Source organism: Tamandua tetradactyla, chromosome 5 (assembly GCF_023851605.1).
Source record: "Tamandua tetradactyla isolate mTamTet1 chromosome 5, mTamTet1.pri, whole genome shotgun sequence".
In the NCBI taxonomy this organism is placed as follows: Eukaryota; Metazoa; Chordata; class Mammalia; order Pilosa; family Myrmecophagidae; genus Tamandua; species Tamandua tetradactyla.
This window is the reverse complement of record NC_135331.1, coordinates 32,590,458-32,612,863: the sequence shown is the minus strand read 5'-3', so window position 1 is coordinate 32,612,863 and position 22,406 is coordinate 32,590,458. Positions and strand designations below refer to the sequence as shown.

At 48.2% G+C, this 22,406-nt stretch overlaps 1 protein-coding gene across 5 annotated transcripts in view; it reads right to left on the bottom strand.

Moving 5' to 3' along the window:
- TBC1D10A (TBC1 domain family member 10A) overlaps positions 1-22,406 on the bottom strand; it is a 29,867-nt gene that overhangs the window by 2,775 nt on the left and 4,686 nt on the right. For 3 of the 5 annotated variants that reach the window (XM_077160580.1, XM_077160584.1, XM_077160581.1), the window contains exons 2-6: positions 9,051-9,150; positions 4,873-4,980; positions 933-1,039; positions 152-266; positions 12-77 (exon numbers count right to left, since the gene is read on the bottom strand). In XM_077160580.1, the coding sequence (XP_077016695.1) occupies positions 12-77; positions 152-266; positions 933-1,039; positions 4,873-4,980; positions 9,051-9,150 (496 nt within the window). Of the gene's footprint in view, positions 1-11; positions 78-151; positions 267-932; positions 1,040-4,872; positions 4,981-9,050; positions 9,151-9,370; positions 10,118-22,406 lie in introns of those variants that run through there. The other 2 variants (XM_077160583.1, XM_077160582.1) reach the window with 2 other exon arrangements.

Genomic DNA, 22,406 nt, shown 5'->3' with positions numbered 1-22,406 from the left:
CAAACACTCACCAGTTTCTCGCTGTAGTAGCCAGGAAGGTACTTCTCACAGATCTGCACAAGGCACCAGAAGGCTTGCTGTGGGTGAGAGAGACAGGTGAGGTCTTGCTGTCAGATGCTCCCTGCCTGCCCACCCAGGGGCCTGGTGGTACCTCAGCAGGCATGTGCATGAGCAGCACAGCAGCAATGGGTGCTTGGGCCTGACAGTAGCCCTCCTCAGGTCGGTACAATGTGTAGGCCTTCAGCACACGGAACAGGTCCTGCTGGCTGTGGAGAGACCAAGTGGAGAGGGATGACAGGTGTGACTCTGCCACTCACTGCCCTCACTTGTACTCCACCAGACCAGGCCTGTCTCAAAATTTGCACCTCCCTGGAAAGGGAAGGTGACCTGCTCATGGTCACCGTGGGGTTGGTCCCACAGCAGCACACCAATTCTCATGTGATCAGAGGCAGGGTTGGCCCCATTCAACAGGTGAGGGCAGAGGTTTAAAGAGAAAACAGGGGGCAGGGCCAGGCAGGATGCTCTGCGTTTGGGGGGAGGAGGGGGCTAGAAGTAGGGGCTTCTTTACACAGTCTCTCACTGCCCCAATTGACTTGTTTTGGTCCCTTTGCCCGCCACACTGCTCCCCTCCTGCACACTTTCCACCCATCCAACTCTGCTAACTGTCTTTCTCCCCACCTGTTTTCAAAGAGGACCACAGTAGGCAAGTTCTAGTACTGTGGGGAGTAAATGATGAATGTTGCTCTGGAGGTTAAAAGGAAATACTAAGAGGACCATCAGACTCAAACCAAAGAGGGGAAACATAATAGTGGAGTTTTGGACACCCAGTTTCTGGGCCCCCAAGATACCCCAAGCTCATTTTACCTCCTCTTCCCCCTTAAAGGATTGGGCCTAGAGTTCCCTGCCAACCTACAACTTCCCAGCCTACTTACCCATGGCCCCCCCGGGACACAAACATCTCGTGGAAAGGGAACTGCCGGTGCAAGTCACGCTCAATCACATCCAGCCACTTGGGGTCCCCAGAGGACATGTCTAGCTCCTGGAAGCAAGGGTACACATTAGGGGCTGGAGTGGGCCAGAGACCACTTCCTGGCAAATACTGCTCCAAGTATTTGAGGAGGCCCCCACCAGGGTCAATGCCTATCTCATCCATTCCCGGGCCTTCCTAAGGACAGATAAGCAAGCCCATTCAGGGGCAAATGAAAAGGGAGAAGAGCCCTGGAAACACTGATGGTTGATCCTGGCTCCAGCTGGAAATGACCTCTGATACTTCTCCAGGATGCCATTAATACACTCAGTACCCTCTTCAAATGGAAGGCTGCACCGCAAAGCCACAACCAGCTCCTGCTACCTCAGCACTAAGCCAGATGCTAAGTGTGTCCACAGTCTTCTGGGCCCCACTGTCATCAACCCCCAAAGGCAGGGCCTATCATTATATCCTTTGCACAGAGAGAAAATTGAGGGTCAAAGAAAACTTACTTGCCCAAGGTTTCATGATTAAGAAACTGGGGGAGATAGCACTTGAAGCCAGGTCTAACTTCAGGATCCTCAACCCAACTCCTCAGTCACCTACCTCCCCATGCAGGGGTACTGAGCAATCGTCACCTATTTAGGAAGGGGTATGGGTGTGATCTGCACAGAGCGCTGTCTGGAGGGATATCTGTCAAAGCATTAACCTCAGATCCCTTTCTGGATGTTGGAGTTTTAATTACTCTTTTCTTTGAACTTTCATGAATATTTGATCATGAGTATCATTTATAAAAACAAAACAAAAAAGGGATTACAAAAAGGAATATCATTTCTGGGTCATTGGAAATGTTCTCTACCTTGATTTGAGTGTCGGTTACATGGATATGTGTTACTGGTCAAAACTCACTGAACTATCTCAATTAAAAAAAAAAAAAAAGAAAAGATAAGAAAAAAGGAAAAACAAGAACAAAAAGCCAACCCAGAGGACTGAGCAGGGAAGAAAGCTAAGTACAAACCGACTGCAGGGTGGGGCAGCATCAGGGAAGGCTCTCAGAAGAAAGACCAGGTTCTAGCAAACACACCAGCAACTTCATACAAGCTTCTTTCCCTTTTGTGCCTTTGCAGGGAATGACCTAGCATTCACTAAAATAACTAGGGTACTTGACTAAAGAGAGTAAGTAACAAGGGGGAAAAGCTGATGGAGTGCTCCAGGTTGGAAAGACACTGGAAAGGGCCACAGAACCTTCAAAGGCCCTTGAGCACACACACAGCAGAGGAGGCTGGTATGCACCACAAGCCTTTAAGATAGGGGCCTGTGGAAGTGCTGTGCATTCCCCAAATCAGGCCCAAGGCTAGATACTGTCTGAGTACAAGGTAGATTTGCTTATGTCAGAAAGGAGAGGAGGGCCCCACAATTTCCTGGTACCCATGAGATGGGGACCTAAGAACCCAAAAAGTAAATTCCTAGGATGTGTTCACCTGACACTGCAGCAGCCAAGGTGGGTGCTCAACTGTCCACGGATTGGTGATGAGGGGCAGCTGAAAGGCTACAGGGAGAAAGGGCACAGTGAACTGAAAGCAGGTGCTGGGCCTGCAGCCTTGGTGAGAGCCTGAGAGGTGTTGGCACAATCATGAAGTGAAGCCAGAGAAAAAAACAAGTAAGAAAAGGACCAGGAAGGTCCTTCCTTGCCCAAGGATGAAGGAACAGTGAGTACAGAAAAAGATGGAGCCACCAGGGGCTGCAGAACTTGCCCTGACTCCTAAGGCTTGGGGTTGGCTGCCTAGGTCTGTGGTGATGAACAGAGGGCCTGAAGGGGATAGCAGGGGGAAAAGGACATGTTACCACCCCTATTCCCCTCAATGCATCCATGCCTCTGGGCTTACATCCCTATCAGGTTCCTTTCTATCACCACAGGCAGATCCTTCCAGGTGCTCCCAAAGGCCTGTGGCAGGGACCCCCACTGAACTTAAGTACACGCAGTGCCTCCCAACTAGAAAGCCTTGTGCAGCAAATCTACCTCCCCTAACAGCAAGCTTCAGGACCCCATGGTGGTGGCCAATTCCTCTCTGTAGGCACCACTCCATACAGATGCAAGACACACACACTGCCATGCTCTGCTGCTCACAGTAAAGGTGGGCTTATGTTTGCTAAACTGGGTTGGGGACTGATGTCTGCCCAAGCTCTTGGTCCTCATGCCTGTGGCTCTAGTAGCCTGAGAGAGGGAGAAGAAGGGAGAGCAGGGCGTCAGACAAGCTGGTGGAAGCCAGGGACCTGAGGTAGGGTTACCTCCCCTGAGCCTCCCTGTTCATCCAAGAGGAAGCCCTCTGAAATGGGGTAAATGTAGTAACTGACAGAAGATGCCTCTGGAGTCAAGAAGTCACTCAAGTAGGGCCTGTTATTGGAGTTCTGTAGGACAGTCCAATCAGCCTGATTCAAAACTGTTCCAGTCAGACACCCCACCAGGCTGCCTGCCACCATTCTCCCACATGGTGGCAAATACTGTTGACAACCAGCTTTCCCCCTCTCCAGGTCAAGAGCAGAAACTCCAGGCGGCCCTCAGAGAATGGGTTTGGCAGGACAGGAGTGTTCACTGAAATGAAGTATGTCAACAAATAGCTGGGGTCTGTATGCCTGTCAACAGTCCCAACGACCTTGGAAAAACCCTGATGCCTGGGACCAGGTTTGGTTGGTAAGTGGGGACAACCCCAGAGAAGTCAACTATAACCCACAGTTCTCTAGGAAAGTCAGTTGGAAGAGCTACCCAGCCGAGGTGGGCACCAAGAGGCCCAGTGAATGGCCCTGGTCAGGCATGGAGCAGAGGGCAGCAGAGAAGGCATCCTCATTGGCCAGTGACTAGTTCTGGCCCTGAGGATTTTATTTTGGCTTTGCCACCCCTAGAGCTGAAGACTCATAAGAAATCCATCGGCAGTAGCCCTGTCTGGCTGGGCTTTGATGAGGAAGAAGAAAGATGGAGGAGGAAAGGCCAGGAAACACTGAGGGTCTCGTGGTTCTGCTGGGTAAGCCCACAAAGGACCAGAGCACAGGGCCCAAAGCAGTCAGGTTCTGGGAAGGTCACTTTCTAAAACAGGTATTGCCCTTCCTGTGCCATGACTTTTGTGAACAAAGGGAGAGTCCAAGTCTCTGCAGTAAGACAGAAAGAACTCCTAGGCCAGGGTCCAGTGTAGTCATAGTGGAGGTGGCAGATGAGGTGCCCTGGAGTGGGCTCCATCCTGAGCAAAGCAGAGTACAACAGATGCCATATGGGCTAACCTCTGGGTGGGATGGACAGAAGCACTTCTGTGATGGTCCCCGCTGGGTAGCAGCAGCCCTCAGGCTCTTACCACAGTGCCATGGAAGCAAAGGGGAAGAGCAAGTACTACTGGCCATTTTGCTAAAAGGAGCTCCCCAAGGTTCCCCTCTGGAACCCCTGTTTGCAAGGGCAGGGGCCAGAAGGCCAGTGCCACAGTCCTGCCAGCCACAAATCACCACAACAGACAGCCGGTGAGCCAGCTGAAGCTTAGGGTCAGGCCTGAGGGTTGAGGAGGCAGGAAAACAGACCTACGAGTCAGTGTGTCCACTCCTGAGAACCTAGAGCTAGAAGGTAGCCCACTAAGCCCAAAAAAGCAAACCTGAGTGGTTGTCAGGAGAAAGAATTGGAAGGCAGGGCAAAAAATCTGTCCATGCCAACTGAGACCTGCTTAGGGCTGGAACGTGTGAGGAGTAGGGCCCCGAGGTATCACAGGTACAGGACTGGGCCAGTATGGCCTTTGGAGCCTGGGCAGTCGGGCATTTGGCTTGTGGTTCCATTGATTACTCACACTGCTGAAGATCATTGCCATGGGGAAGATGCCAAGAGACATGGGAGGAATGGGAAGGTAAGGGGAAGAGGAAGGGAAACTCACGTCAAACTTCCCAGGGTTCTGCTGTAGCTTCACTTTGCCTCCTGACAGGTACTGCCAGGCACGGCCCCGCAGAGAAGGCGGGATACCCTTCTGGCACCGCAGACGGATCTGAAAGTCAAAAGGAAGGCTTTGCCATGCAACCACCCAGAGGCTGCCCACTCTTGTCTGCCAGTGCTTGTGGGCCTTCAGGGAGCACGTTAGCAAGATCAGAAAAGGGGATAAAAGACTTTCCTACTACTGCTACAGTGCAGCTTCCGAGGTGGTGGTGGTGTGGGTGGGGTGGGGTGTGTGTGGAGTGGTTACAATTAGATGTGTTGCTGCCAGGTGATGGTGGCGTCCCCTTGGCACCACATTCCCTGGCCCAGTGACAACAGAAGCATTCCCGAGGTCTACCACAGGATCCATTTTCTGAATCAAAACGGAAACATACAAGTTGGCTGAGGCCTGTGGGAGTCATCAAGGAGGGATCTGCATGGTAAGGTGTTTAGCTATAGCCACAGGGAAGGGAGGTAACAGCTGACCCAAAGATGCAGCCTGCACAGATCCACAGGGATGGTGTAAGCAACCATATGGCAGCACCGGCCTCAAGAGGAGAAATATCAGCAGAACTCAGAAGGAAGGTGGCTCTGCTTGGTCAGGAATCCCCTCTCCTCCTCTCCCTGATCCTGAGCCCCCAGGTTCACCAGCTAGGGCAGGGGCCACATGCCTAGGTGGGACTCCTGATCCTGGCTCTTGCCAAAATAGTACCAGTATTCCCCCTGACTCACAGACTGGAAGAGGTGAGGGAGAAAGTATTTGGGGTGGCTCATGATCAAGAGCTGGTGCTCAATTTGTGCTAATCGTGTTTACCAGAAAAAGCCTTCCACTACCAAAACCCACAAAACCATCATGTCTTTTATAAATTGGATAACTGAGGTATAGAGTAGGGAAAAAATATTTATGTCACCCAGTGAGAGATCCCACTACCTCATACCTGCACCACTCAGGCTGGGGGATCCAGACCCATGTACTTTCCCCTTCACTGGCCTCTAAAGTTGGAAAAAGAAGTGGGTTCCCCCTGGGCTTGGTACAAGAATGAGGCGCTGAAAGCAGCTGCTCTGACCATACTCCTTGTCCTCAAGGTCAAGGGTCAAGGAAGGTAGAGGCAAATCAGGGACACCACTTCCTCGGAATGGGGGAGGGGTATTTCTGGAGGAACTGGCCAATGACATCTCCCTTACCTCCAACACGAAGCAACCTGACCTGAGATGAAGGGGGATGGGGACATGAGGTAAGGGAAGAGCACACAGATGTGGATTTGAATCCAGCTGCACTGACCCTGAGCCAATCCCTTTTTTTTAGCTGTAAGATTAAAAAGATAACAGATATTCTGCAAAGTTTTGGAGAGGATTTTATCAGAAGGAAAGAAAAAAGTACCTAGCATGTGACCTTATACAGTATGTGCTCAAGAAATGGTGACTTTATTTCAACCCTCCATTGCAGGAAGATGCCTGACAGAAGCCCAAGGACTCAGGTTCATACCTAGCTTCTCTCATCTGGAAACTCCCTCAAATAGTCCCACTGGAAATTCTCAAAGGAGGGGGGCACAGAAGCACTGGCTTTCCTGATGACCAGTACAAGCAAGAGAAAACTTTCCAAGGGTCAGAGAGAGTCAAGAACCAGGAAGGAGACAGGCCCAGGTTATGGGGGAAAAGCATCAGTGGCTGGTCATAGGAGCCTGGAAAGTAGAGAAAGGAAGGGAGTGGAAGGCAACTGCCCCAGAAGAAGGCTTCCTGCTGCTGTGGGACAAGAGTCTCTCCTTAAGGAAGCCACTTTGTTTGGGAAGGCTTTGGCAAAGGAAGGGATGCATTATGGCTCAGAGCCATGGGCCCTAAAACGACCCCCAGCCCAGGGCCAAGTTCTGCCTGAACTAGACCCTCATCATCACAGTTCTCTCCATACTTGGTTGCCCTGGGGTGTCCAGGAACCATCTTCCATGGCCTAAGGTTCCCATTAAGCTTCCCAAAGAGGCCCTGCCATCATTGGGGCCGACCAGGGCACCAGGAGACTCCCCTGTGGGGATGGAGAGCTAGGAATACAGAGAGCTAGTAAAGATAAAGTATGAGAAAGTGCTCTAATCAGAAAGGGCAAAGAATTATCATTCTCTGAGGCAACGCCTCGGAAAAGGACTCTGATGACAGTTGAATGAGACCACACCTTTGTCTACTGAAAGGCAGGAACCACAGGTTGAGCAGGCCGCAGGACTGAGCCCCATGGGGAAAGGGCCACAAAGGGGAAGATAGCATTCCAGCTATAATTAGCCTCCCAGCTGTAGAATTCGGACCTTGACAAAAATGGGGTTGGGAGAAAGAGGCACTCTCCCAGCCAAACCTGTCCCTTCTTTTGGGGGATGGGGATGAGTACAGAAGTAATGGTCTGGGTCACTTTCTAAAACAGGTATTGCCCTTCCTGTGCCATGACTTTTGTGAACAAAGGGAGAGTCCAAGTCTCTGCAGTAAGACAGAAAGAACTCCTAGGCCAGGGTCCCGTGTAGTCATAGTGGAAGTGGCAGATGAGGTGCCCTGGAGTGGGCCCCATCCTGAGCAAAGCAGAGTACAGGAGATGCCATATGGGCTAATCTCTGGGTGGGATGGACAGAAGCACTTCTGTGATGGTCCCCGCTGGGTAGCAGCAGCCCTCAGGCTCTTACCACAGTGCCATGGAAGCAAAGGGGAAGAGCAAGTACTACTGGCCATTTTGCTAAAAGGAGCTCCCCAAGGTTCCCCTCTGGAACCCCTGTTTGCAAGGGCAGGGGCCAGAAGGCCAGTGCCACAGTCCTGCCAGCCACAAATCACCACAACAGACAGCCGGTGAGCCAGCTGAAGCTTAGGGTCAGGCCTGAGGGTTGAGGAGGCAGGAAAACAGACCTAGGAGTCAGACAGAAAGCAGGTGAGGAATAGCTGCCTTGAAAAAAAAGAGAACGAGACAGAAAGAGAAATATTTTCTAATAAGGAAAATGAGTGCCCAAAGCCCACCTAGAACAGCAAGAAAGGGCCTAGGCCTGAGTGACCTCTACTGCCACAGGCATGGGAGTTTATAGCCTATGAAGGACTTACAGTCATAACTCATGGGAGCCATGCTAATAGGATTATCACTTCGACCCAGCAGGGGGAAACTGAGAAGTGATGTGCCCAAAGTTCCATAGGCAGCCATGGGCAAAAAGAAAGGAAGGCAGTGGAGTAGGACCAAGCTCACTTCTGCCTTTTGCTCTACACTCTTTCTGCCAGGCTCTGCAGCCTGGACTAGATCAACATGTGAGCTTTTGACAGTGGGAAATCGGGTTCACACAGTGGATGGGAAGATTGTGCAGACAGAACTCAAAGCAGAGACTCTGGACAGGCCTCCTCAAGGCAGCTGGAGCCCCTCTAGGCTAGGGAGGCCTACACCCTGCAGAGGGCAGCTTACATGCCACACACATTTAAGAGAGATAGAGCTCCTACGGGAGATAAACTGAGTACCTAAGATAGCCTGACTTAAAAAAAGACCATTTCTATAAGACCTTATTAAAATGTGAAGTGACTTTTCTTTCCTTTTGCTTTGGCCAGTAAAGCAAGAGAGAAGTCAGCAAATTAATCTAGAGGTTGAAGAAGTCACCTTATTTTGGGTAGTTTAAAGCACAGGCTCTGATGTCAGTTTGCCTAGGCTCATATCTTAATTCCACAGGTCATTTAACCTATGCTTCATCCATAAAGTGGGGATACTACTACTACCACACTTATTGGAGTGTTGTAAGGATTATCTAAGACAAGTTCCTGGCACTGCAAATATTCAACACACATTAGCTATTAATATTATAAAGTCTTCCCTGAGAGGTGGCAAACAGCACTTAAGGACTTCTCTCAGGAAGGCTGGAAAAATAGCTGCCTGTAAGAGCTTTTGGCTAAAAGCAACTTTGAAGTTTGACTACAGGACAAAATCTGCATGAGTCTGAAGTCACCTATGAGGCCTGAGTCAAGACTGGGCCCTGCCTTTCAGCTGGCTTCTGTTCCCCATTTCAGAGATGACAGATGGGGTGGGGGTGGGGGGTGCCTAAGGCAGCCTGGCAGTTGGAGAAGCCCTGCTCCCCCAAACTGATGAGGTTCCTCCTTTCCAGGCTGTCAACTCCTAGAGCTCAGGGTCCAAGGCCCAGGCCCCCTCACCTTTTTGTGCTTCTTGGCCATCCATTTATCCCAGTTGTTGAGCATGTCCAGCCACTTGGACTCCCTCTGCCTCAGCACCTCCAGGGGGACTTCCTCCAGCCTGTGGAGCAGAGGGCAGGGCCAGTCAAAGGCGCCAAGAGAAGCAAAGGCCCTGGCTTAGGGCCCAGCCACCAGCCTGGCTAGACCTCGATTCCTCCCCTGCCCCCCCGACCCATGCAGTCCCCCTGGGAACTGCAAACCCATGAACTCCCTAAAGCAGATGAGAGAGAAGCTGTCCCCTCCAGGAAGACACAGGCCAGAGAGACACCAAGTTCAAGTACCCATCTGCAATGTATCAAGGGACCAGGGATCACCATGCTTCTCAGGGGCAGAGGCCTAAGTGTCTTCATTTGTGCATCAAAGCAGAGCATATCCATTCTGGGTTTGCCCAGGAAATGAGCTTCCTCTGAGGGCCTGCATACAGGCATCAGGGTTGGACACAAAAACTAGCCAAACAAGGATAGAAAGAACATGCTCACCTCCTTACTCTAGCAAAACCAGTTACTCATAGTTTCGCCAATTACGCCCTGGCCCTTTACCACCTCTCAACCTCTGCTCACACCAGTCTCTGCTGGAATGTTCCCCAAGCTGTCTCCGCCTACCACAATTTTACAAATACTTCAAAGCTCTAACACTACCTCTTGGATGTGTTCCACATCTATTTACCAGGCAGCCATTGTGTGCCAAGCGGGGGTCTCTGGGTGGGCCACAGGGAAGCACTCCTGTGACCAAAACAAAGTCCTTGCCCTTATGGAGTTGACGTTCTGATGGGTACTGACAGTGGAGAAAATCTCAACATCAAGACCCAATTCAGGAAGGCAGAACAACAAAGCAGGCTGAGGCAGGCTTAGCCAGAGGGCACTCACTTAGTCAAGTGAGTGGGCTTCCTCCAAGGAGTGATCATCCAGCAATTCAAGAGTTCACCTAGCTCTGAGAGGCAAAGACAAGGAGGAAACTAACATTTGTAGGCTGGGCAGCTTATATAGCTTTCAGATCAGTGTTGGTTTAAAAAAAAAGAAAAAAAAAAGATATGTGTGCCTCCCTCTTTATAGATATATGTGTTGGTGAAAAAAAAAAAAAAGAAGATATGCATGCCATACTCATTCTCATTGTTCTTAAAAGTCTTTCAAAGTGGCAGATTATGGATCTTTTTAATTTTGTTCTTTGTACATGTTTCTTATGTATTTTTGTTCAAATAAAAAGTAATTTATGTCTTAACAGCATAAAACATTAAACATTAATGACAGATAAGGACACAGAGGCTCAGAGAGATCAAGCAAGGGCTAGGGAGGGTACCTTGCTCGAGTCAAACAGCAAATCAGAGGAAAAAATGCAGATTTAAGTCCAAATCACGTTCCAGCCAAAAGCCCACACTCAATTCTGCCCTACCTCCCAGTAAGGAGTGTGTATGTGTATGTGGGGGACAGGCTCAAGACAGCGCTGAGGAGGCTCTTAGCCCAGGACATGCTGGGGCTAGGACTTGGCCCAGGCCTCATTTCTCTCTGTGGAGGAAGGAAATGAGCTGCTGTAACTTACTGCTTGGAAGAGCAGAGGGAGGGACTCTGCAGAGCTGGGACCTCAGAGACGCAAAAGGGCAGGTCTCTTCCTTCAGTGGGCTTTATCTGGGGAACAGCACAGGCCTGAGAACAGCCTCGGAGCTCAACAGCCGAAAAGGCTTCTACAGCCTGGGGCAAACGGGTCCCTAAATAAACTGACACAAACCACCCCTTCTTGAACCTCTGCTCCTCTTACAACCCAGAGGCAGAACCGGGTCACAGGGACACTCCCTTCACTTCTCTCCCTAACAAGAGAAAAACACAGACCAAGCCTTTAGCTTAGGTAATTCAGAAATGGGTGTCTCCAGGCAACCCCCAAACAAAACACCCAGGAACAGAAAACAAAGGCCGATGCCATGCTGCCTCCTACCACCTACAATGCACTCGTTTCCGCAGCAAGTCAGGGATGCAACAAGAAAGGGTGTCCACATGAGTCAATAGGAAGTTCTGGCAGTTATGGATGTAGATAATATCTGATCCAATCCCTCCATCATACAGATGAGAAAACTGAGGCCCAGGGAGGGAGAGGCTTTAACCTGGGCTTAACAGTTTCCAAAGAATTCTTATGTGATTTAATACAAGCTCATCTGACACCTCAACTCTTGGGTCTGTTTTTGTTGGTAAGGTCTTACTGCAGGGTTTTGGAATACCCATTTTCCCAACTGCAGATATAAAGAGGAACACAAAGTTTAGTGTTCTTTTAACTGATGCCAGATAAGAGCTTTGGCAGTTTCAAAGCCCCAACTTCAAACCTCAAACCGGCATTTCAATAGGGTGGAAAACAAACTACCATATTTCCTGGATTCTGAGATACCAGTGATTTAAGCTACATCATTGGTTTGGCAAGAACTTCTCAGAAACAAACAAAAATCCCACCAACTGAAAGATCTGTTTTGGTTTTTAAAACCTTAATTGGAAAAATTTTGAGGAAATATCATCATTTGAATTGATTTTTCCTCTATTAGCTGGTGTTAAATCCACCCACAAATGGTGAGAAGGAAGACATTGGAGGGCTGGCACTCTGCACATGACTTGCTCTCTAAGCACTGGTTCTCAAACTGCAGGCAGACTTCTCTTTATGCATGTGATGTGCTCCTGAAAAGTTTCAGGAATGGATCCGGGTTCAATTTCTGGACCATGCATCCAAAACAAAAACAAAACAAAACAAAGTTGCAGGAACAACTTTTAAAACTCAGAAGCTTCACATATGCTTCAATCTAGTCAGTCAGGATATCAGAAGGCACCTGATCCAACAGCTATCTAATAAAAGAATCGCTTCTACAACAGGCATATTTCTTGCCCTCTTGAAGCCTTAGTTTCCCTATGTGCTTGGGCAATTTGCACTGTGAACTGACCCTCAAAAGCTGTCCAGAGAGGAGCTGTGAGATACAGGGAGGGTTAAGGAGGGATCCCTGCAAACAGAGTGATGATGATGATGCAGAGGTCCTGGCAGTGGAGGGAGAGTATGAGCCACAGCTGCTAGAGTATAAGGGACCCCAAACAGCCCATGAGGGATGTGTCAGGTTCTGAGGGCCTCACTCATCCTTCAGAAAACCCTCTTTTTCAGATGGTCTGAGGGAGTCTCTGCAACCAAAAGAGCCTAATGAGAATAGTCTCTAGCTGTCCAGCCTCTGCTTGAACTCCTTCAGGGATGGGGCCTCATTACCTCCAGGTGAAGCCACTCTATTGTTTAACAGCTTTTTTTATTAATTAAAAAAAATTAACAACAAACAAACAAAACATTAAGATATCATTCCATTCTACATATATAATCAGTAATTCTTAAGATCATCACATAGTTGCATATTCATCATTTCTTAGACCATTTGCATCGATTTAGAAAAAGAAATAAAATGACAACAGAAAAAGAAATAAAATAACAGAGGAAAAAAAAAGATTATACATACCATACCCCTTATCCCTCCTTCATTGATCACTAGCATTTCAAACTAAATTTATTTTAACATCTGTTCCCCCTATTATTTATTTTTATTCCATATGTTCTACTCTTCTGTTTAACAGTTTTTACCATAAAGTTTTCTTCCCCACATAAAGTCAACATCTTCCTAGCACCTTCTACTATAGTCTCAATACTGTCCTCTGAGACCACACGATTACCAAACACTCTCATGCCAGGCACACACATGCTTATCCCTTGTCATCCACCCATCCTCACCTAGAATACCCTTTCTACACCCCTCTCCAAGTTACACTGACCCTTCAGGGCCTAATATAATGTCAAAAAAATGTAATTTCAACAATGATAATACTAGCAGCAACAGTAGCAATAGTCGTTATCAATTGTACATCATTTATTATTTATTAATTTCTTCTAAATGCTTTATATGCATTAAATGTTAATTTCATAATAACCCCACTATAATATCAATATCCCTGTTTTACAGAAGTAGAATCCAAGACTTAGTCAGGTTCAGGAACTTGTTTAAGGCCATGTAGCTATAAGTGGCAGAGGTGGACTTAAACTTAGACTGCCTAACTGCACAGCCCATGCTCTTGACCTCTGCTCCACACGTCAAGCAACCAGTCTCCAGGCCTGCCTAGATCTTACTAATTGTCCTCTGTCCTGAAATCTTCATCCTGACTTAGAACACCACTTCCTAAACTTTTTAAACTGAGACCCACGGTAGAAAAGACATTTTATACTGAGACCCTATACACATATATGTATAAATATCTGTATCTATATGTGTATATATATATATACACACACACACATATAAATACATTTACATATATAATTGAAATAAATTTTATAATTTAAAATATAATTTATAACTCTTTCATATACTAATGCATTTTGATATCTTTTGTCCAATTTTACATTATTTGATTCTATTGTAGTTTTGTTAATCTGACCACAAGCCCTTAAAACAGATTTCAGCACCAATTCTTCAGTAGGCCAAAATGTAAAATATGAAATGAGTACTTCGTTATCATTTGCTCATATTGCTCAGCACTGCACCTCCCTTACGTGGCCCAGATCTTGAACTTTTTTGGTAATCCCTCCTCTTGCCCCTTATATCCCACAGGTACTTACCAGGTGCCTGTTTGGTTTTCACCACAACATCATGACTCTCATTTCATGCACTGCATATGGGCTAGCCACTGCTGCCTACAGCAACCTGATATCCCTAGTAGCCCAGTGAGGTGGATCCCTCATAGATTATTATTTCCATTTAAGCCAAAAGAAACTTGACCCACTCAGAGAGGACTTGGGCAAAATCATAAAGCTAATAAGTAGGTAATAGAACCAGGACTTTTCCTCTGCCACGGTGACTCATGTGCTACTCTGACTCCTCTGGGAAGGCTATGGGAAATCAGGCCCTTCCCCAGATACAGTTATGTGGCTCTATCTCTGGCTCCAAGCTCCTGAAGACAAGGCCCCAGTGTTCTGACTGCCCCAGAGTGGCTTGCCCATGCACAGTAAATGCTCGGTGAGGACAATACCTGGATAGGCATAGCTTGCAAGCACAACCTGAGTTGGAGATGACATCCTGGGCAATCTGCCATTTGCTAGCAATCCCATCTCCTGAGGGGGAGAGATCTAAGAATCTGTCAGGTTCCCTGGCTGAGCTAGGTTTAGCTAGGCTGTGCCATGCCATGCCATGCCCAGCTCAGGTCACGGAGCAAGGCAGCAGTGATATTCTGCTGACCCCATTCTCTGCAGGATCCCAGTTCCCTAGCCCTCTCCTCAGACCGTGAGGCTAAAGGCTTTCAAGAGCTCAGAGGGTCAAGACTAATTCAAGACCACTGAGACCATAAGCTGGGGCTCTCTCTCCTTGTCCTTCAGGACATCTGCCCTTTGAGGTAGGCAGGGCAGGTTACTCCCATTTTATCCATGAAGCAACTAAAGACCTAATAGATTAAGTCATTTACTCAATGACATACCAACTATAAATCTTGGCTTCTGATCCCAATTCTATCACTTTGTGGTTGTGTGAAAAGGGAAGGCTGTTTCACTCTCTGAGCTTCCAGTTCCTTGCCTGTAATAAGGCGGCAATACCACCTCCTTGGACAGCAGTGGTAACAATCACATGAAGCTATTACAGTCAAAACCTTTTGAGTACTGGCCATGACTAGCTCTGCCAAGCACGATACAGACATTATTCTAGTTAGCTCACACCACTGCCCAAGGAAGTAGGCTTTATTATCTCTATTGAATAGACAAAACTAAGACTCAGCAAGGTTGAATAATTTTCCCAAAGTTACACAGCCAGGAAGTGGAGGTTGCCACTTGAGCACTAACCTACCCAATAAATATAAAGTGCCCACAAATAACAGGGGCTTGATATTTGTCATTCCCTTCCCTCTTCTTTACCACCCAGTTAGAGAGCCATATTCTCTGTGCTGAAAGGGCAAGAGTGAGTAATGTGAAAGTGGCCTTTCACATGGGACTCCAGGATGGAGAGGAGGTAGCCAGAGGCAGTCTCAACAAAGTATGGAAAACTGGGAAATGGATGGGCAAGAGTACATGGCCAATCCCAGGTCCAGGGATGCCAGGATGGGGGCTTCCTTCTCCTACCCAGAGCTCAAAAGAGAAGTGAGAATAAAAACAAGGCTGACCTACTTTGCCTACTGGGTAACAACCTCTGGAGTTCATTTCCTTAAGAAGTGATAATGACAGAGCATAAATAGGTTCTATGTCAGCCCCATAAGAATGCTGGAGAGGGTGGTGTGCATATGGCCAACTATAAGGACTGAGAGGCCTGTGCAATCACCAAACTAGTCCCTGAGCTTAGACAGCCAGGGAGGCTTATAACCCAGAGAATAAGTGATCTGCCCCAGGCCACAATGTGAGTCAGTGTGGAAAAGGAGATGGTTCACAGTAGCTTGGTGTTCCCTCCTACGGCCCTGTCTCCCCTGCCTTGGAGGTGGCTGGCAGCGTCCAGACTCCCTATCTTGATAAGAAAGAGTCTGGCTTGCTTTACTCTCTCACCCCAATGGCTTGTTTTGGGCCTGCCTCCCTTTCCCATAAGGAATTCCCTGGCTCTGCTCCTTCCAGCTGTGGGTCAGTGCACAATGGTAAACAGGTTCTCTCCACCCTGCAATGGCCTTGGTGCCTTGGGCCACTGCCCAGCTCTCAATTCTGCTCAGCTCCACCCAACTCGGGTTCTTTGGTTTCTTTAGGTACCAGCACTGCTAATTTCAAAAAGCACCCCCCTAGCCCTCCTTCCAGCCCCACTCAGCAAGGGAAGGGAACAGACCACAGCAAAATCTCCCAGGGCCTGTCTCTCTGACAACTGCAAAAAAGGTATGGAGACTATTCTCAACAGAAGACAACCTTCCTTAAAACCTCACCCACTAGGCAGAGCAGTGCTTGAAATTCCCTGTAGGTGACTGGGTCATCAGGTCACAATCTCAGTGTGAGCACCCACGGGCCACCTTGCTGTAAGTACAGGTATGGCCCCTCTCACCATCCTTCCCAAATTAGATTTCATTGGCAGATCTTACCAACCTAGTGAGGGCTCACTGCTGATATGTCCCTTCTCTGCCCAGACCCCTTCAAGGCTCACTACTGCTTGTTCAACAGAAATTTCAGGCCTTCCTGTACCCTGTATATCCCTCCTTTCTCCCCTAGCCCTATCTTTAGGCACACTCCTGCCTCTGAGCTGACCTCCCTAAACCTCTCCCCCTAACTCTGATTCATTCCCACTCATGTTTGAGGCCTCATTCAGAACTTCCTTTCCCCTCTACAAAGCCTTTCTTAACTCCTCCAGGGACAGAAGACAATCAGCACATATTCCACACACATTTCTCTAGAGCCTATGTTTCAGCTCTTGAATCTATAACGAATAAAACACAGGCTCTGCCCTTGAGGAGGTTAACTGGGCAGAGAAGACAGATGGTAAAAGAAACTAGCACACAGAGAAGTGCTATTACAGAAGTAGGCAGAAGGTCCTAGAAGTCTGCAAGAAGTCCCCATGGTGGGGAGAGGGGTGTTTAGGAAAGCTTTACAGGGGAGCTGACGTTTGAGCTGATCCTTGAAGGGTGACATGAAGAAGCCAGGCTGAGACTAGGGAAAGGTATACCAGGCAAAGTTCCAGTATGAACAAACCCATTAATAGGAAGGGGAAAAGCTTGTTTGGGGAATGTGAGCAGCCCTGACTTCTCTACCAGATGGTCACTCTATTGAGCCAGTATTCTGTGAAAAGGGGCTCCTTGAGGCAGGGCTCCCCCCAAGTCTTGTCCTCTACAGTATGTCAAGTGCCTAGGACAGGGGCTGAAACATAATTGGAGCTCCATGAATGCGTGCTATCTGACTCATTAGCTTTGTGATCTTGGACTCCCTGAGTTTCAGTTTTCTCAGCAGTGAGATGGAAGTCCCATCCTCTACCTTGGGCTTGCATGGGAAGCACAAAATGAGAGCCTGGTAAAGGGCACTGCCTATCTGGCCTGATCCCAGTTCTACACATCTCCCTCATAGCAGGCACATGTCTAAGCAAAGATGTGCTTGATGAAGGCCTTTTATGACATTACAACTTCAGCATTCAATTACTTTAATTGGACATCTGTTATAGCTCTTACCAGGCACTTACTGTGCACCAGACACTGTGCTCAGCACTTAACTTACATTATTTCATTTAATCCTGATGACCAGTCCATGGGATAGGTCCTTTAATTAATCATTCCTACTCCTGAGGAAACTCGAGCTTTCAGCAAACCATTAACTGTTCAAGGTGCAGGTCAAGCAGGTACAGCACTGGGAGGTGCTTCTAGCAGCCTCATTCTGAAGGCCCTGCCTGCTCTGCTCCCACTCTTGTCACTCAACTCCAGCACTGAGGCCTTACGTCCTTGGACCTGTCTACCAGGCTAGATACACAGACGTCCTGCTCCTGGGGAACCTGGAGTTTACCGGACTCAGAGCCACAAACTGGGTGATGTGGGCAAGTCACTTGACCTCTCTGGGATTTAGATTCTGCCTCTGTAAAATGGGAACTGTGTGATAAGTGCCTTGGCATGAAATGAGGTGGTGTAGATGAAAGCCTGGTCCACAATCACAGGCTTTTCTATGAAATGGTTTTACCACAACTGAGTAAGGAAGATGGATCAGGACAGCAAGTCTCAGGATGACACGCCACAAGGACACAGAAGGAGGATGGTGGTAATTCTGAAGCACACTTTAATCCCATCCCTGAGTGACTGATTGGCACCACCTGGCAGGGCAGAGTCCCCACAATGACCTGAAACTTGCATGCTTTGGATTGAATCTGTCAGGATTCTAGTCTCACTTCTGCTTTACCTTCACAGGCCAAGAGGAAAAGCCCTCAATAAGGGCCTCAGACCATGGCTTTTGGAGTCAGTGCTGCCTGGGAGACTTGCTCCAAATGACTCAGTGAGGAACTGATGGGGGGATTCCCAACTTGTGCTGGCAGGCCAGGAAGCTCCCAACCACGAAGGGGAATCTGGATCTCTTGCTCCCTTAAAATTATGCCACAGTCCTGACATGAAATCTCATAAGTTAATTCACCCTCTTTAAGAGCTACCATGTACCACTGGAACCCTTACTTGGTGGCAGGCACTGCTGGATGCTTTATGAACCTCACCTTATAACACCACCCCCTCCCCCTCCCAATAGTATCATTTAACCCATTTTGAGACTCAGAGAGAGCACATGGCTAGAAAATGACAGAGCCAGGAGTTGAGACCAGGTCTACTGGTGTCTAAAACCTGGGCTCTCCCAGGCCCAAGTTTAGGTTCTCCTTTTGTATGAAGCCAAGTTAGAGAGATAAAGGAAAGAAACAGCAAACTGTAAAAGTGGCTGGCTGGGAAGGATCACCTCTGGATGCCTGGAGCCCAGGGCAGAGTCCAGTGAGAGAAGCAAGAGTTCTCCACACTTATGCTGTGGCTCCCTCACTACCCAGCTGCTCCCATCTTGTCTTGGGGTACACATCTGTGTGTGGAAACCTGGGACGGGAAGTTTGCCATTCATTTCTGGGTCTTCTAAAGGGCTAAGGTGTGCCACTATCACATAACTCAGCAACAAAATCAGCCCAAGAAGCCTGTAAAGAGAAATGTAGACATCTGGAACTGAGCTGAAGTTCCAAGGCTGGTGGGGTTCAGGGTGGGGGAAGGAGAGGTCATAGTACAGCCCCCAGCTTTGCCAAGCTTGATAATTGGGAAGGAACAATCCTGAGTCCCAGGCCAGTTCCATCACTTGCTCAGCCTCAGTTTCCTTATGTACAAACAGGGTAAAATAATACTTACCCTACCAATTCCCCATTGCTCCTGTAAGGATTAATGCAAAGCATCAGGAATGTAAGCACTATGCAGACTAAAGAACCAGAGAAATCAAAGCAACCTTTGTCTGATTACACCCCCAAGGACATGAGGGCTATAGTCCTGTGCATGAGGGACAGATCCTCTCATGAGAGGAACAGAGCATGTTGGGAACATGGGCCTGCAGGCTGTGCTGTGATGAGCTTTTGCACTTACTTGGCACTTCATAAAGAACTTGCAAAATAGCGTCAGTCTCAGGATGGTAGAAGAGCTTGTCAATATCCTATTATTACAACAGAAGTATTTTATATGTGGGGGACACTGAAGCTTAGAAAGATCAAGCAACCTTCTCAAGGTCACACAGCTAGTCGGTGGCCCAATGAGGCCCAGGATTTGGGACTCCTGATCCCTGTTAAGCAGTCTTTATTCACACTATGCTCCTAATCCATTCTTCCATTAAGCCTCACAATCCTCTTGTGCACACGTCACTCCTATAACTACGTTTCACGTCTGACCTCCCTGCTAGGCTGTAAATTGAGTGAGGACAAGTACCAGGTTTGTGTGTCCTGAGCCTTGCACAGGGCCACACACATAGTAACTGCTGAGTGAAACCTGGAAGTATTAGTCCCATGGCCAGGAGGAGAGACCTAAGTCACACACCTAAGAGTCAGATGGTGCAGCCTGATGCCTGCGCCTTGTTCAGGGTCCTTTCCCACATGCCTAAATCTACTTTTCTCACTAGAATCGCTCATCTTCAAGAAGCAGGTGATACCCCTAAGTGCTGGGGATTTGCCTTATCACAGGTACTGGAACTGCTTCCATCTGTCCCTGAGGAACCAGCTCTAGGAACAGAACAAAGACTCAAGGTTAGGTTAAGCTGGCCCTTGGCTGCCATCTGCTTTCCATTGATTAGTGTGTGCTCTATCTAAAGCCCCAAAACTACTCTCCCCAGCAGCCACACCACCCTAAAATAGATTTTCCAGACTCTCAAGCCTCACTCCTCTCTATTTGGAGAGAAGCATGCCCAACTTGCAGCCTTGCCTGCCATCCAATGTTTACAGGTCAGATCCCAAAGCTCAGTACTGCTGTCTCCCCTCCTCCCCTACCAGGCTAACTTGCTCTTCTACTGGGATGAGACAAAGAACCCCTTAATCTGCCCTGGGTGTGCAAGCCATGCCAGGAACCTTGAGGAGACCAGGGATGTGACAAAGCAGAGTCAGCAGCAGCCTACTGCCCACTTTAGAGGAAGGTCACAGATGGTCTTCCCTCCATCTGAGCAGAAGGGCCTGTGAGAGGCCAGGGCCACGTCAGCTTGTCTCAAGGCGTCCAGAGCCTTCCACGTCATTCACACAGCCAATCAGGCACCAAGTCCTACTCATTTGCTGATCTCATAGTTTCAGACCTCTTCCAGACTCACCATAGCCCTTCTGGGATGTCCTAGACTCTCCCACTGCCCGACAAGTCTTACTACCCACAGCCTGGCTCCTCTATACCCCATCTTCCACACCAGCATCAGGCTGACCTTTATGAAATACAAAGGCTCAGCCTGACATCAGAGGATAGGAACAGCCTGCTGGATCTTCTTTCTTTGCCTCCTATTCGTCTCACCACCTCTCTTTTTGGTATACCACATTCCTTAAACACCTGGCTTTTGGGGGAAACTTGTATATGTATTCCCAAATGGAATGTCTTTCCTTATCCTTTCTGAGGCCTGAATCAAATGCCAGGGCTCCCATAGGCAGAACTGACTGCTGCTTCATCTATACTTCCAGAACAACCACACACCTCAATTACAGCCTTTATTACTCAACATTGTAACAATTTGTTCCATGGGTCTATTTTCCACCCAGTCTGTGAACTCCTTGAAGGCAACATGACACAGACATCTTGCTCAGCGATATATCCTTGTACCAGTCATGGGGCCTGGCAGAGCAGGTGCTCAATAAATATAAATAACTTCAACAAAAATGGATAAACTGTCAAAAGTAAGCCTTTGCTTGCTCTCCCATACTATGGAATCTGCTGCCTACTTCCGAATCTAAACAAGAGCTAAGCTATAACAGCGTTTTGAGGAGTTGGATGAGGGCATGTAGTGGAATAGGGTGAGATGAGGGGTAGGAAGGATGGGGGAGGGAAAGAGTAAGAGAAGATAAGGAAAGCCAAAGTTGGCAGCTGCCCTGAAATCCTGGAAAGGTGGCTTCTAAGGAGCTTAAGTATCAGGAGCATTGATTTGCCAGTGGGGTGGTCAGGATGGTTCCCACGCTGCTAGGGAGGATTCCTGGGCCCCAGGATAGCAACAGATCTAGCATGGGCAGACAAATCAGCTAAAGAAGGCCTCCACCTCCTCAGGTGTGTGCTACCTGTAGGATAAAGAAAGGGATCAGACAATAAAAGGACTCTACTCTGGTGGGGAATACATCCTGGGTCTAGAAGCTCAACCTGCTTGACAGTGAGGAAGAGACTGGGAAGTGTCATGTAGTTGGAGAAACACAGGGCTGAGAGTCAGAAGATCTGGGATGCTTCCCTGATCCAGCTCCACTGTTAATTAACTGTAAACCTCGATGTCCTCACCTGTATAAGGACCATAATCCTTGCCTTTCCTACAAAGAGACGGTTCTTGCAAAAGGAACAGATTAGATATCAAAGTCAGGTGGCCATTATGCAGCTTTTGGGGTCAAGACGAGTGTGCTGGGTACTCTGGCCTATGGGAAGGCTAGGACCTGGCCTGATCTGATCATGATTCTAGGGCCTCCTCAAGCATCTTCCTCAATGGATCTTTCTCTGACTTGGACTTAGTTATGGACTTTCGCTGAACTAAGACCTATCTTGCCCTCTAAACTAGAATGAGGAGGTAGCCAGGTTCCTGCTGACTCCTACCCTGGCTGTGGGGGGTGGTCTCAGGAACAGGTGAGCATCTGGCACCCTGCTTACAGCCACCTTAACAAGACTTAGTTATGGATTCGGTGTTGGGAAACAGGTTCTAGCTCTAGTTCTGTCATCCTCCAACTGGCAGACCTTGAGAACTTTCTTCTCTGACTCCAGTGTGTATGTCTACGGAATAGGGATAACTACCTCGCAGGAGAAAATTAGGGTTCGCTGTGTTCTTTTTCCTGGACACAGGGGCTGGGCTTCACTGACACTCATCATTACAGCCAGAGATAGGAAGCAGAAAATGAAAACAGGACTTCTAGGTACTCCAAGCTTTAAGAGATAGACTAACATTAATTGAGCACTACTGTGTGCCAGGATATTTTCAAATACCAGCTTATCTGAGCCTTACAACAATTCTTCACAGGTGAGAAACTGGGCTCAAAATAAAGCAATGTATCCAAGGCCACACAGACAGTTGAACTCCAGAACTTACGTGAGGAAGGAGCACCAAGCACCTTCTTTCCCCTTCCTCAGTGTAAACAGATTGGGTGGCTGGACCAGGGCCAGCCTGATTGGCCCTGTAGAGGTCCTGTTTCAGACCCAGATGCTGAGAGGACAAAACATCAAGCAGGCTCCAGTGCCTTATCTCTTT